Genomic DNA, 14,626 nt, shown 5'->3' on the forward strand with positions numbered 1-14,626 from the left:
AACCTAGACACTATGTGAGCTTAACTATAGATCAGCCTTGCTTGTTCCACAGGAATGTATGTCAGACTAGAGCCTAATAGAAACCCTGTGCTGAAAATTACTGCTCCTACCTGAAGACAGGGCAGGATTTTGTCGTCACACTTCCGAAGGGCTCCCAGCCACACTGCTGGGTCCACGGGTTCCACATAGAGCTTGGAGGTTCTCAGCAGCTCCTCCTGATTTCGGCTGAATGATGTCTCATTCACAGATGTCAGCCACTAGCAGACAGTGCATGAGAAGATATACCACCACAGACAAAAAAGACACCACAGACATATGTCCACAGTGAGGTTTGCTGTTTTAAGACACATCTAGAACTGAAGCTATAGAGTATTAATTTTCCCTCATTGCAGAATAATAAGATTTTGGTGGGTTAATCTTTGCAACTGTAGGTACGACTTTCGATTCCCTAGGACCAAAGTTTTATAGAAGTATACTGCTAGGTTGCATATTTTTACAAGTTTAACATTAACACTGCATTTTATGCATGGTTTTGGAATTATTTTTCTTTTCTTTGGTTTGTACAACACTATAGGAACTTACATGCCTTCATGGGATGTTGTCCACAAACTAACAGCGTATGAATAATAAAGAGTTTAGAGTTCAGCAAGACTTTTATTTCTGGAGGCAAGAGACTTAATTTTCTTAAAATTTGAGCTGACTGACTTCATAGGTCACTGATAATGGACCTGTTACTACTAATGTTAAGCACCAAGTCTTTGGTAGGACACTTTGCAGACATACTCACCACAGTGCAGTTTGAGGAGTACTCAAGGGGTTTAATGAATTTCAGTTGGTACATCATTTTGCAGACGATCATCATACAGGCCCACACTGATGAGACACTTGAGGCCAATGGGCGAATACGAGGGAAAGGCAAGGCGGTGACCCAGAGTACCAGGAACATGAAGTTCATCAGGCATACCTGGAGAAGGCAGAAACCCAACAGGTATCATATCTGATAATGAAATATACTTCAAAATAGATTAAACATAACATTACTAAGTGCTACATTAACCTTGACATTCAATAGTATTGATTCAGTGGAAGAAAGCAGGGGAGCAAGCCAATTTCCTTAACAAAATACATTGTAAAATACATTAAATATGTCTAACAGTGCATGAGCAAATAAAAATGTACCTATTAATTTGACTTTCATGACTATTGATTTGTGATCTACTGTAAATTTTGTCTACCTGAATGAAATATAGTGCATGTTGTCATTGGTTCTCTGTAGAGCAGGAATTCATCATGGCCTTTATAACATGGTCCTTGGATTATGACCCATGTCATGCATGCGGGGGTTTTTAACTTCTGACAATACATTATTTCACATTAAATAATAAATTTAACTAGCTAGGTTTCGAGTGGTGTTGGAACAAATTTCCTTATGACAGTAACATGGTTATGATTTTTTTGAACCTCAAAAACACGAATGATGTCAAATGTCAAATTGCTCGGAACTGTAGCCCCTTATATTAATTATGTATCAGCCTAACTGTACCTTATTTTATTTCTGAGCTTTACTTTTGTGTCTGCTTTTGCATGAACCACAAATGCTGACGCTGAATATTTTGTTATTGTCTTCTCATCCAGATGTCTCTATACACGCATATAGCCTACATGCAGAATTGCTCTGGCAGGAATCCTAGTGACCAACAGTAAAGATTTCCGAGAACTAGCTGGCATACATCCTGTGAAACTCAAAGGAGTTGCCGACCAACATCCATTTCACATGGACCATGCAAACTATATCCATTTTACAGCAAACCACACTACTCTTTGCTGATGAGAACCATTATATGTACAATACCACTACAAGAATGTACACTGCTTTATATAGCTTTCTATTTCCTGAAACAACTCACTGTACCACTTAATACAACAGTAGCGGTTAAAAAAATGTGAATTTTTACCTTCTGTTACTTTCTGTTTCAATATCTTCTTTCATTCATTCATGCAGTTGTTTCATTTCATGCAAAAATGGTTGCATTTCAACTAATGCATAATAGTCTCTACATAAATTTTCATTATATTCATTATACTAAAGATTTTTTTAAATACTTTATTAAATATTGAGCTTGCTGTTTTATGAAGTAATGCTTTCTGTCTGCTTTCTTCACCTCCTTCAGTGCCACCCAGATGATGCCAGTGGAGATGATCTTCATGCTGTGGACCTCCAGTACCCTCCAAAGAAGTTCCTGAGCCCGACGGAGAAGCAGCAAGCCCTGAAGCAGCAGCATACTGGCACGATCCACCACCAAGCCCCATTGGCCTATCTCACTGTCCTCTATGGGTAGAAATCACTCATGTGAGCAAGGCTACCCCTAGCAGGATCAGTTTTGAGGGCTGCAACTTGTATCGCAAGAAAATAAATGAACAATCTGGGGAGGCAGAGGGTTTTCCTTTCTGATGAACTTGCTGATTACTCTCTTTGTCCAGCATAGACGCATATGTACATCTCTTTCAGACATCAACAACCCAGGACACCCTGTGCCACTTGAACACTGACCTGTGGTATAAAGAAGCTAGTTTTACCATTGTCAACAGTCAGTTTTGACAGTGTGAGCTTACTGCTAGGTAACTGAGCCTCCTGATAATAAGGCTATGGGTATCACTGAGTTCGGTCCGTTATGAGCATCACTGACCGTTCTGCAGACATTCCTCGTGTGTTCCAGGATCCTTTTCCCTGGAACCAGGCAGGGATCCAGAAGCCAAGGTATCCACACTCTCGGTGCTCATCTGCTCCTTGGCAAGCCTGTTAGTGAGGGAGAAACCAGACATGTGTCATCAGCCCACTATAATGCCTCCCAGCACTGAAAGGTGATATATTTTAATGGAGTGTTTTACAGTTAACAGCACAAGCTTCAATTATTCTGGGAAGCTGACTTTTTTAGAAGCTTTGGGTTGTACGCTCATCTGTTAAGTGTGTTACCTTACCGTTTTTGAAGTTTGTTGAGGTTTGCCTTTAAACTGGGGAAAAAGGAAGAATGACAAAATAAGTACGTACACACACACACACACACACACACACACACACACACAGCGGCTGAAGCCGCTTGTCCAACACAGGGTGCAAGGCTGGAGGGGGAGGGGACACACCCAGGATGGGATGCCAGTCCATCACAAGACACCCCAAGCGGGACTAGAACCCCAGACTCATCATAGAGGAGGACCCGGACAAACCTGCTGCTCCACCGCAACCCCCCCCCATAATAAGTATTCATAAGAATTTGAAGGATACAAAATTTCCACTGAATATATGTGCAACTGGCAGCTAACAGGCACGTTCTTTAAAAAAAAAGAAACACTTACATCTGTGCTATAGCGTTTACTTTCTTGGTGAGGTCTTCTTCTCTGGAAGGAGACGGAAACAGATGATTGTGAGCGAGAATTAAGAATCATGTTCAAATGACTACTGTTAAATGTCTACAGAAGAATAGGACCAAGAAATGCACCTGGACTTTACTGAAGAAACAGATACGTTGTCCAGGTCTGTGAGACGTAGGAAATCTGAGTTGAAGTAGTGCAGCTGCAGAATGCAGGCGAGCAGGAAGGCTGCAGGCAGTAGGATCCGAGCAAACAGCTCTACGGTGTCAAACTGCTCAAAACCCAGGTCACGAAGACTAGGACAGAGAAAGATACAGTCACCTAGGACATGAAGACATTTAACTCAGGCTAATACGTACATAAAGGAAGGAAATATTACTGACTTACCCCTCCTCTGACATGCCCATCACCTGGCGGAACAGTCCGCTCACAGTCTGGAACTGGTACATGTAGATGGCTATCAAGACAACCATGGAGTAGCCGACAACTACTGCCCAGAAGTACTTCAACAGCCGTCTCCACACATCATACTTCACCTGATGAGGGATTCACAAGCGTTTCAGACCATTACAGACATCCCGTCTACCCTTCGTGTTTCTATTATTAGTGTGCGACTTTAGGGTTATGTGAAGAGTCACCCATTCTCCTGTATTTGATGCATTGCTTTCTGGAAATACAGGCTAGTGACGAATTTTTAATCAACTTGTCTGAACCTGAGTCATAGACTGTATGTTAACAACAGTATCTTAGTTCTTAATATAATCTAAAACTATAGTTTCATAACAAAGCTAACATTTTTAATCAATGGGACTTTACAGCCAAGTATCGTACTGGAGAGATTCAGCGTAAGTACCTGGTTCAGCGGTAGTACACCTTTGCACAGAGGGAACTCAAACTAGGAACCTTTAAGCAACAAGTCTGCGCCTTTACCCAGTACCATCCTGCCTTTCTCAAAAGAATTTGCTATACAATGAAGTCTTGCACGTGAGATGTTAGACTCAACATGTAAGACTCAACTCCTAGGAGGCAGTTTGTCTACTAGTTTCCATTCCAACCCATTCCATTGGCACATCTGGTCCGATTCTCAGGTATTAAACAATTCTGCATCTGTATCCATGCCCACAAATTTCCTCCTAAACTACAGAAACGAAGCGCAGTATATTCAGAATACATGACAAAACTAAGTGTTAAAATTTCATTTTTTACGGTATCATTAAATTGTAATATCGTTATAGATGGAACCAATTACAGCAATAGGTCGGAGCACAAACTTGCATTTAGCTGATGCTTTTCTCTAAAGTGACTTACAGTGTTGAGGTTACAATTATTTACCCGTTTATACAGGAGGTTAATTTTACTGGAGCAATTTTTTTTTTTGGTAAGTACCTTGCTCAAGGGTACTACAGCTGGAGGTGAGGCTCAAACCTACAACCTTTGGGCCTAAAGGCAGCAGTTCTAAGCACTATGCTACCAGCTACCCCCACACACACCCAGCCACAAACTAATTTTAACACCAGTGCCTTAGACCCTTTACAACATAAGGTACAGTTAATAAGGACCAACCCACCTGATACAGGACGAGAGAGAAAAGAAAGAGCACAATATAGAGGATTTTGTAGACCACGACCTTTCCCGAGAAGCTGATAACAAAAAACATGGAGCAGCAGACCAAAATCCAGTACTTGACCAAGGTACCCCTGACCACCGAGCCCAACACAACCATCAGGGTCAGAGAGTTACCTTCATCGGCTGTAAACGGGAAGCACAGAATGAGAAACACTTGAGAACAAGACATTTACAGCAAAACCGCTATGAAACTCAGAACAAAACACAAAGCTGCACAAGCACACGCAACAGCATGCAAGTATCACCACTATACTATAAAACAAGGTAAAATCCTAAATATGCAGTTCCGTGTGTTCCGTATGAATCGGTGACAACGCATGTTCTTTTCTAATGACAGCCGGACATGTCTGTGACACATAGACAGCAGAACGGCAGCAATCCAGTTAAATAATGCACATCACACACCTGATGGCAGCACTTTGACTACTGGAGGCTCGTTCTGCTGGAACTGCTTTTCTTGTTTCTCCTTCAGGTTTTGTCGCTGTAGCACCCAGAAGGTGAACGCATACAAGACCTGAGGACCACAAATCAACGTAAATGAGCTGCGGTAAAAAGAACGGCGGAAAGTTACACCCTAACCCTAATTACACACTCATCACAAAACGAAGATATTTGTTGATGACTGCAAAAAAGCAAATTTCAGTCAAAATATGGATCATCGAAATTTCATTAAAGCTTCTGGTATCCTAGAAAACATCTGAAAAATACCATTTAAGAACACTTCTGTTTATCATTCAAAAATTAATTATGAGTTGTAGTCATAGTCTTTTTATCAGTAAAATGTTACCTGGAGTAATATTCAACTGTTTCAGTGCTAGTTTCACCTATTTTACTTTCATAAAGCTGTTAATGCTAAACTGCACAGTTTGCTACTCTTTGAGTTGTTTGAACTGTAATTGTCATTTTATCTATCTTAGCTTCCTATTTTTTATCTGTAGAGGACTTCCTCAGGGGCAACAGTAAAGCTGCAGTAAACTTTTACATAATGGACAAAAGAAACAGAAGGTCTTTATGTCTAGGTTTGCGATCCGGAGCGAAACAGTTCAAATTAACTAACTGCATGTTTGGAACAACAATTAATTTTAATTTATAGTAAAATTCCCCTAACATACAGTTACATACTGATCGTACAATAATGTGAGGCATTATTGTGTAATTATGTTACATGGTGTGATCAATATCAGAAATGTGAAAGGAGGATGAACAGTTTGAATATGTGCGAAAGGGTGGTTGGGGTCGGTGGAATGAGCCCTCACCTTTGCGCCCAGGTGAATGCAGGGCGTTTCAGAGTGGTGCAGGTCAAAGTCAAGGAGCACAGAGGTGGGCAGGCCAGGGAATAACTCATCCTGATGTAGCTGCAGCCCGCTGAGGTAGGCAGCTAGCACCAGTGCCGTACTGTAAATGGCCAAAAAGGGGGCGCTGAGGATGGCGTACCGTCGTCGGTCCCGCAGGATCCAGATCACACAAGACCACACCAGCAGCACAAACGTTAACCAGCTGTTGTAAGTAATACTCCACACCTAAAAATGAAGGGAAACACTAAATCCAGCTGACCTGAGAGGGCAGTGAAGTCAAGTTGAAAATGTGATCATAAGACATGGTTACCATCATGACAATGAGAGCGCTGATGTAGCTCTGCTTCATGATGAACTGGCCAAACAAAGCCAGCCCACTGGGCTTTGCAGGCTCAGGTACACTCTCTGCACTAGTTTCTGTGTAGTGGTCACTCTCCTCTTCCTCCGACTCTTCTGACTCCACTGGCTCTGAGAAAAAAGTAATGCAGCAGCATGAGTAAGCAAATCTGAGTGTATGACTAAGAGCGGACTCACCGGTGTTCAAGTCTACCAGTTATGAGATGCATCCTGCGGATGCGCTGGGACACATCATGATGTGTCCTGAGGTCATCGGGCGTTTTGGGTCTTTCAACATCAGACACCCTCGCCCAGGCGACCCGGCTGGGGTTGATGAATGATGTCCAGTAGCTTTAGGGCTTTGCAAAAAGAGTGCCCAGCAAATCCACGACAGCCCATCTCAATGGGCACACAGTGTGTTCGTCAGCCTTGCCTCTGATACTGAAGCAAGGACACTTCCAGAACACTGGAAACACAACCCTTATGTCCTTATATTCCATCACAGAAGCAGCTCTTCACTGGGAGCTGGCAAAATTACTGCTGTCTACTGAAATGTGACGTCCCGGGTGTACCAGTCAATTAAATTTGATGATTCATTCCTACATAGACCTTGTTTTCAGTACCCTTTGGAATAACAGAATTCAAGATGCCTTAAAGCTGAATCACAATGTTGCCGTTCACAATGTCACTCATAAAGTTGCAAAATCATAATCCGTTTTTTTCCCAAATACAAAACTACCAAAATGCATAACTTTGGTGAGTGATGCTCCCATTATCGGTTCTCCTGCTCACCGGGATCGGCAGACACCTCTCTATAGGCCGGTGGAATTTGACAGTCACAGTATCCTGGATTATGTGCATCGTCTTCTGCAAAAGATTGTCTTGGTCTCTCCGTCTCGGTCCATGAGCTAGTCATCAGGATGGCTACAGGCTGGTGACAGAATTCACATGTGCATGCAGAGCATAAAACAACCGTACACATTCACATATAAACATGCATCTGCCACTTATGTACATGCGGCAACACGCATAAATGTGTACATGTAAAGCCAGTTATATGCACAGCTGCATACACATTTACAATAAACTTGCTGTTGTGTGATAGCGGTACATGTAGCTCTGTGTACATCTGTATAGTTTTCTCCAGTATAAAAAAGCTAACACAGTCATCAGCAACTCCCTGATTTGTTGCTCTACCATTAATGTGTTGACCACCAAACCAAAATACCGCTGAAAATAATATACCTCATTGTCATCATCCATGCTGGCCAGAAGCTGCAGAACAAGAGTATATCCATTAGGATCCAGTTTACTCCAAAATGTACCCACAATTATTTCCCTATACCCAGTCTTCAGAAACAACATACCTTCTTCTTGTCACCAGAGAGCCAAACCATTCTGGGCAGGGTGTTTTCAGGGAGCTGACAAGCAGAATCTTCCTCCTAATGGACACAAAGTGCAAATGTGACACAAGCAACTGTGAAATGTGTTTTGACTTCCATACCATTAGACACTTAGCATGAACACACCTCCTCAGGAACCCACTTCTTCAGCAGAGTCACTAAGGTGTAGTACAGCAGCAGCAAAACCAAGGGGTTGATGAAGACGGGCCAGGTGACACCGGGGTGCAGCCCCAGGATGTGAGGACTTGAGTGGTTGGTCTGGATGAAGGCTGTCATTCCAAAAAGCCTGAGACAACCAGAGGGAGAAGGACACTGCCGTGATCCGGCTTCCGGTTTATTTTATCAGCAGGACTGGGCTTGGTCTTTTAAAAATGATGACTCCATAAGTGTAGGAAGTGGACTGTCATGTCTGTTCCGTTGAGGCAAGCTCAACACTTAACCTCATAGTTGGTTGTACCAGATGTAAACTAAAGTATTTGACAAAGCACATGCTGGAATGTGTTCCTGGCATCTTCCTGGCTGGGCTAGGTGAACTCCAGTACCTCATATAGTGGAGTGCCACTACCTATAGCGAATGTTAGCTGTAGCACCTGGCATAGAGGTTCTGTGGTGAGATGACATCCTGGAAGAAGGGCAGCTGGTAGAGGTAGAGAGCCACGATGTGTCCAGCACTGAAAATGGCCATCATCACGCACAAACTGCAGAAGGCAAGTAGACCGACGGGACGACAGCAGATCCACAGCCACACCAGGACAAGAAATGTCCCAAAATATACCGCTGAGGTCAGGGAGGGCAGAGCAATTCCTGCAGACGTATCGAAAGAAAAAGTGAGATTAAGGGTACGACTGTGAGGCAATGAGTGTTTCTTAAAGCTTTCTGCAAAATAAAGTTTCAGCAAGGTATTGACAGTGAGGAAATCACAACATGTATACGCAGAACAATTATATTATTGTGCAGGTATTCTATTCAAATATGGAAAAGGTTTCATCTAGGGGCTGAAGGGTGACACGGTGAGAAGCATTTGTGGCTGATAGATCCTGGGCTGCGAATTCGGACATGGCGTTGAACCCATCTCAGCCTGTGAGGAGTCGTGCTTGTGCGGATTTCCTCCGGGTTCTCTCCCGTGACACAAATACGTGCTTCAGAAGAACTGGTTACTCTAAATTTGCTGTAGCATGGGAACGGTTGAGGGAACGTGTCTGTGAAACGAGTCTACCCTGCCTCATACCTTAAGTTTCCAGGACAGGCTGTGTACCACCGCAACTCTGCACTGGACAAGCAGCTATTGACAATTTATGGATGGTTTCATCTGGGTGAATATTTCACTGGAGCATTTTGGCTGTTTGACTCTTCTACCATCTAGAAACCTAAAATATGTCAAAATATAATATAGAAAGTACCTGCCAGTCCAAGGAGGACTGTGATCACGACTTTCCCAGCTGTGTTTAAGAGGGCTGTAAGAAGAAGACGCAAGCCTGCGGCAAATAGAATCAGCTTCTGGATGAAGCGAGGAGGAGCAGCTGGAATGGTACCGTCCTCCTCGGAGCTGTCTGAAGGCGACTCATCTGTCTCGCCACTGTCTTCCTCCTCTGACTCACTGTTGTAGGACTCCATGTGTGGCTGTTCCAACTGGCCACAAGCCTGTTTTTTGAGCACAGAGACATGGGTAAGACAGATGTCAATCGCATTCTCAAAATGATCACACGTCCACAGATCACGGTATCGTCAGAAGGTTCCTTGCTGGGTACCTCATTACTAGATGTCATAATGCAATTCTCGTGGCCTGTCATATGGCCTTGGGCCCGAAGAAGCTTCCGGCACAAGCGATAGATGAGCAGAGAAGATAGAAAGAGCCCCAGGTCTGGCGCTAAGAGACGCACGATATTCCATGGATCTACTGCACTGAATCTGTAACGAAGCAGCAAACGGTTCATAAAATAATCAGAACGAAATAATTAAGAAAACTATTAAAGCAACTTAATTCAATGTAAACTTATAGCCTTATTTAGCTTAACAACATTAATAAAATTCCGCATACACATAATAAATGTTTTGAAATACTATATCTGCTTTTTTAAAGAAAAATTCCAATCATTCCACACCTTACGATTCCCAAGTGGTAGAAAAGAGTCTCCCAAAAACCAGCCACTGCAAAAGAACGTAATTTTTTTTTCAGGTAAAAATCATCTTACATATCAGAAGCACACTATTTAAACATCTATTAAAATCAGCCGATACGCTCCCATTACATCAGATTAGTTTGTCCATCATACTCAACCCTCAAAGGGTACACACTAGAAATGATGGAAAACTCTGGTGCTCCATAAGCTGTGAGAGGGGTCTTGTCTCACCATTTCTAGGAACGTATGTGAAGGTAATTTGCAGTCCGCACTGCAGAGCCAAGAAAGTGACGCTCGTGCTGCAGATCGCTACCAGAAAAGTCCCAGGTTTCCCTATAAATAAGTACACACAAATGGTAAAATTAAGAACATAAGAACAACAGTGGAAAAGAATTTCATATATTTTCTCCTCATATACTTTGAATTCCATTGATGTGGACAAATGTAGCTGTTATGTGAGACGTATGATGCAAAGAGTCCGAATGGATTTGGAAAAGCTCAGTAGGACTCGTGTTAAGCTCCTCTTCACAGTCTCACGCATGATGCGCTGAACTGAGGTTTTGTAATACGTGAACCTTCATTCTAGTTTTCATAAAAATGTTTGCCAAATATATTGGAGCAATTTTGCCCTGAAAGTGAGGGCACCCAAGTTGAGGAGTAATGCCGCAACAGGGATAGAGATGTTTACTCAGGACAGTAAATGTATCACACTGCATTAACTTTGCTTTTTAATAAAATTTGTGGATCCATGCCATGCCAGGAAAATGCATCCACATAATTATAGACCTGCCAAGATTATTTACTCTTAGAACCAGGCACACGGGAATGCAGTGTTCCTTGGGCACTCTACATTTCCATCGATTATGATTTGACCATACTGAGAATGACATGTCACTAAATATCCTTTCCCTGTGCTCCTTGCAACTCTTTACCCTCAGCACAGGTGTCATCAAATATTCCGAACAGGTTCCGCAAAGCCAAAGTCCTATAAAATTCAATTCGGAATATTTTCTCCGATTCAGTACAAGACATCCACAAGTCAAACTGTCGCCATTCTTCTCAAAATCCAGATTAACACAACGATGTTATCATTGATTGACTCTCACCATCAGTTTACCCTAGAACGCCGCTATCTACGTTTTCCTCCTCTTGAGGAACACGAAAACATGCCATTGATGTACAGTCTGTGCAATACCCAAGTATTTTTCTTACACCATATACTGTACACCTTCTTTCTTATGATTTGCAAGAGTATCGAATGGCCTGCACCCACACATGGAAGCGTGAAGCCCTTGGGACTGCACTGAACGGTCCATCGTCAGCAGCTGTAGAGTCTTTGCATCATTAACATACCCTCAGTTATGTCTTGTCTATTTTCCGTCATGTTCGGATCTCTTCTAAAAGCTGCTTGTGTGTCTCTCAACAAGCGTTTGCTGATATCAGCACTTTGGGAATTAAGTAGTCGTCATAGTGACTCCTTGTCCAGTCTGAACAATCTTAATGCAGGATGTAAACCTTTATGAAGATATTAACTCTGTACTATCTGCTACTGGAACAGAGACCTGGTATAACTCACACACACACACATTTTCAGAACCGCTTGTCCCTTACGGGGTCACGGGGAACCGGAGCCTACCCGGCAACACAGGGCGTAAGGCCGGAGGGGGAAGGGGACACACCCAGGACGGGACGCCAGTCCACCGCAAGGCACCCCAAGCGGGACTTGAACCCCAGACCCACTGGAGAGCAGGACTGCGGTCCAACCCACTGCGCCACCGCACCCCCCTGGTATAACTCTATGTACTACAAATTCTAATTGCTTTTCAAATACAAGCATGTAAAGATTTCTTGAAGAAAGAATAAAATGTATCATTCAAGGCAAACATGCTTTTAGACAGCTTAAGATTAATTTGTATTTTCTATTTTTATCTATTATTAGCTTTTTATATTATCTTTATTTTTTCAAGAAATATGGTTATGTGCTGTAAAAGTTCAAACTATTTTCACACAGTACTAATTTATCCTTTAGGAAACTAAATACTGAGCAAATCCTTTAACAAACTGTAATTCAAAAAAAGAAAAAAACTGAAAGAAATTATAACAGGGATGCTGTTTACAAGCAGAGAAGCTGGAGTGTAATTATGGGCACCAGATATGTCCTCCTTGTTTGTTTAGCAGAAAACAAGGCTGTTAGTAGGGCATTAGCTGAGACAGCAAATGTGTTTCCGATGGCCGGATTTTTACTGAAAGCTTTATTTCATCCCTCCCACCGCCTTTGAAGGGGTCCTTTCGATTATGATATGGTTTAATTTCTCCTCCATCAGCGGCTCACCGGGGGGATGAGGTCATACAGCAAGGTCCTTGATGGGTCCATAAGATGCTCAGATGCAAACAACCAGGCGTGGACACATCGCTGACACCACAACCCTTCATTCTATCGTATTATTACTCCCTTCTGCATAATTGATAAGACCATAAGGTCTTCACAGGAGCTGAATGTTTCAAGGAATTCTAAGCAATGTTCTAAACTGAACAGCCAGTATAGACCTCCAGACACACCCTAAGAAAAGACACTGAAAAAACACAACCTTCCTTAAACCTGGTGGTTTTAAATTATTTGAAACAGAAGTTATTAGTCTGTTTCTATTTCTTTTTCAAATGCAGCTCAGAATTCTCCTATTTCCACTTACAATTATGTGTAAATTCACTTACATAACATTACATCTTAGCAGTTCACTGTAAATCCTAGTTGATTCCCTACAGCTTTGCACAATATTAAACTGCATGTGTTTTCAATCCTGATTGAGAGAAATTAATCTCATGAAAGCTATTAAATGCTACTAAGGATAGTAATGCACTTGTATCATATTTTTCTGGATATGAGCTACGTTTCCCATGAGTATTTAGGACTAGATTTAGCAGAAGACCTTCCAGTAATTTCCTGGAGGATCTGAGGGTTTTTACAAAAACAAATGAACCACTCATAATAAATTTGCTTCTGTAATAATGCAAATAAATTGTAGTATGCTATACTAAATCACAGCTATGGTATAACAAATTAGAAACTTTTAGTAATGTCATTTAACAGGGAATGTCACCACATTATGCATGAAAATGTAAAAATAGCCCTGAAAGATGACATACTAGTGAAATGTTAAAACTTTCCTAATCAGGCCGACTGTGGTACTAATACACCTTTTTACCCAGTGAGATCATTAAACTGCTGTCAGCTAAACATCTCTCACAAGCTAACGTAGAAACAGGAGCAAAACCTTTTTTCTCAATGGCTGTACAACTCCAGCACAGTGGCGGGATACTTTTTGGACTTTATATCAGTGATTTTCTCAAAATTCAATTCAGTCCTTTTTAGTTTTACAGAGCGTTTTACTTCATAAAGTGACAAAGGGACAGGAGATATAATACGAAATAAAACGTTATCCATATATTAAATTACTTCAAGAACTATACTTGATATTAAAGGTATAAGTAACTGGCCACTGAGGAAAGAAAAACAAAAATCCCAAATGAAAGGCAAGGGAGAAAAATAAATCTCTGAGAGTCCAAGCACCAGTAGCTTCCCACCTGCTTATAAATTACAATACAACACAGGTGGTTTTGTGCAACGACACCAATCAAGTTTGTAGAATTACACGAAAATTCCCAAAATACGGAATAAAAAAAGTAGCAAAAATCCTGAAAAATACCAATGTTTTCAACACCGAAGCCAAAGAAATCCGCAGAATGTTTAAGTTATGTACAATATACAAAACCATCTTGCCGAATTTTCTGAAAAACGATTCTTTAGAAGGAATATTTGTTCTAAACATTCAGCTATTTGTCAGTGCGCAAATATTCCCGCCTAGCGCCGTGTGAGCTGAGACGCTGGTTTTGAGATACCTGACAGACCTTGCACAGCTGATCAGTATGACAAAGTTTCCATGAAAATAGATCAATAAATTTCTATATTTTGCATATTGTATCAAACCTGCTTACAGCAAAGAAACATTTTACTTAGACTTTTTCAATGTAACTAATATAAACAGTACATATTTTATCACGGTTACTTGCTCCGCCTAAACATCTGTTCAGAAATATAAATGATTAAAACACAAAAAATTGAGTAACTAAAATATTTCCGATTTTTTTGGGTGGTAATTACTCACTTCAAATAGCTTGCAGATTACCATATCTCCAGTTTTTCCTCTAAAGCAGTGAGACCTTGCTCACTTTCTTTTCTTTAAGACTACGAATCCTCATCTTCGGTCAAGCTGCGGTTTCAGTACAACACTGATACTCACATGAGGATCGTTTCACAGTTTAAGACAAACAAGTAACTGTATGAAACAGTTAAATTCTAAAAACAGTACATGGATGTAAGAAGGGATGAATTTCTTTTGGCTATAAAAAATTATGTAAGTTTTGTGATGTCATCTTTATGATAACTTGTGAATGCTGGAAACTTTTCAGACAGTGGTAT

At 41.4% G+C, this 14,626-nt stretch overlaps 1 protein-coding gene across 1 annotated transcript in view; it reads right to left on the bottom strand.

Annotated features, from left to right (window-relative positions):
• The window catches only part of LOC108930440 (piezo-type mechanosensitive ion channel component 2), a 32,009-nt gene that overhangs the window by 15,345 nt on the left and 2,038 nt on the right, over positions 1–14,626 (bottom strand). The window contains 21 exon segments of the mRNA XM_029254911.1: positions 111–257; positions 788–964; positions 2,163–2,329; positions 2,688–2,797; positions 2,980–3,012; positions 3,355–3,396; positions 3,498–3,665; positions 3,757–3,905; positions 4,937–5,118; positions 5,401–5,509; positions 6,252–6,515; positions 6,601–6,758; positions 7,419–7,557; positions 7,872–7,901; positions 7,994–8,065; positions 8,123–8,315; positions 8,620–8,833; positions 9,430–9,622; positions 9,748–9,937; positions 10,132–10,177; positions 10,381–10,482. Of these exon segments, the coding sequence (XP_029110744.1) occupies positions 111–257; positions 788–964; positions 2,163–2,329; positions 2,688–2,797; positions 2,980–3,012; positions 3,355–3,396; positions 3,498–3,665; positions 3,757–3,905; positions 4,937–5,118; positions 5,401–5,509; positions 6,252–6,515; positions 6,601–6,758; positions 7,419–7,557; positions 7,872–7,901; positions 7,994–8,065; positions 8,123–8,315; positions 8,620–8,833; positions 9,430–9,622; positions 9,748–9,937; positions 10,132–10,177; positions 10,381–10,482 (2,885 nt within the window).

Source organism: Scleropages formosus, chromosome 1, assembly GCF_900964775.1.
Source record: "Scleropages formosus chromosome 1, fSclFor1.1, whole genome shotgun sequence".
NCBI lineage: Eukaryota > Metazoa > Chordata > Actinopteri > Osteoglossiformes > Osteoglossidae > Scleropages > Scleropages formosus.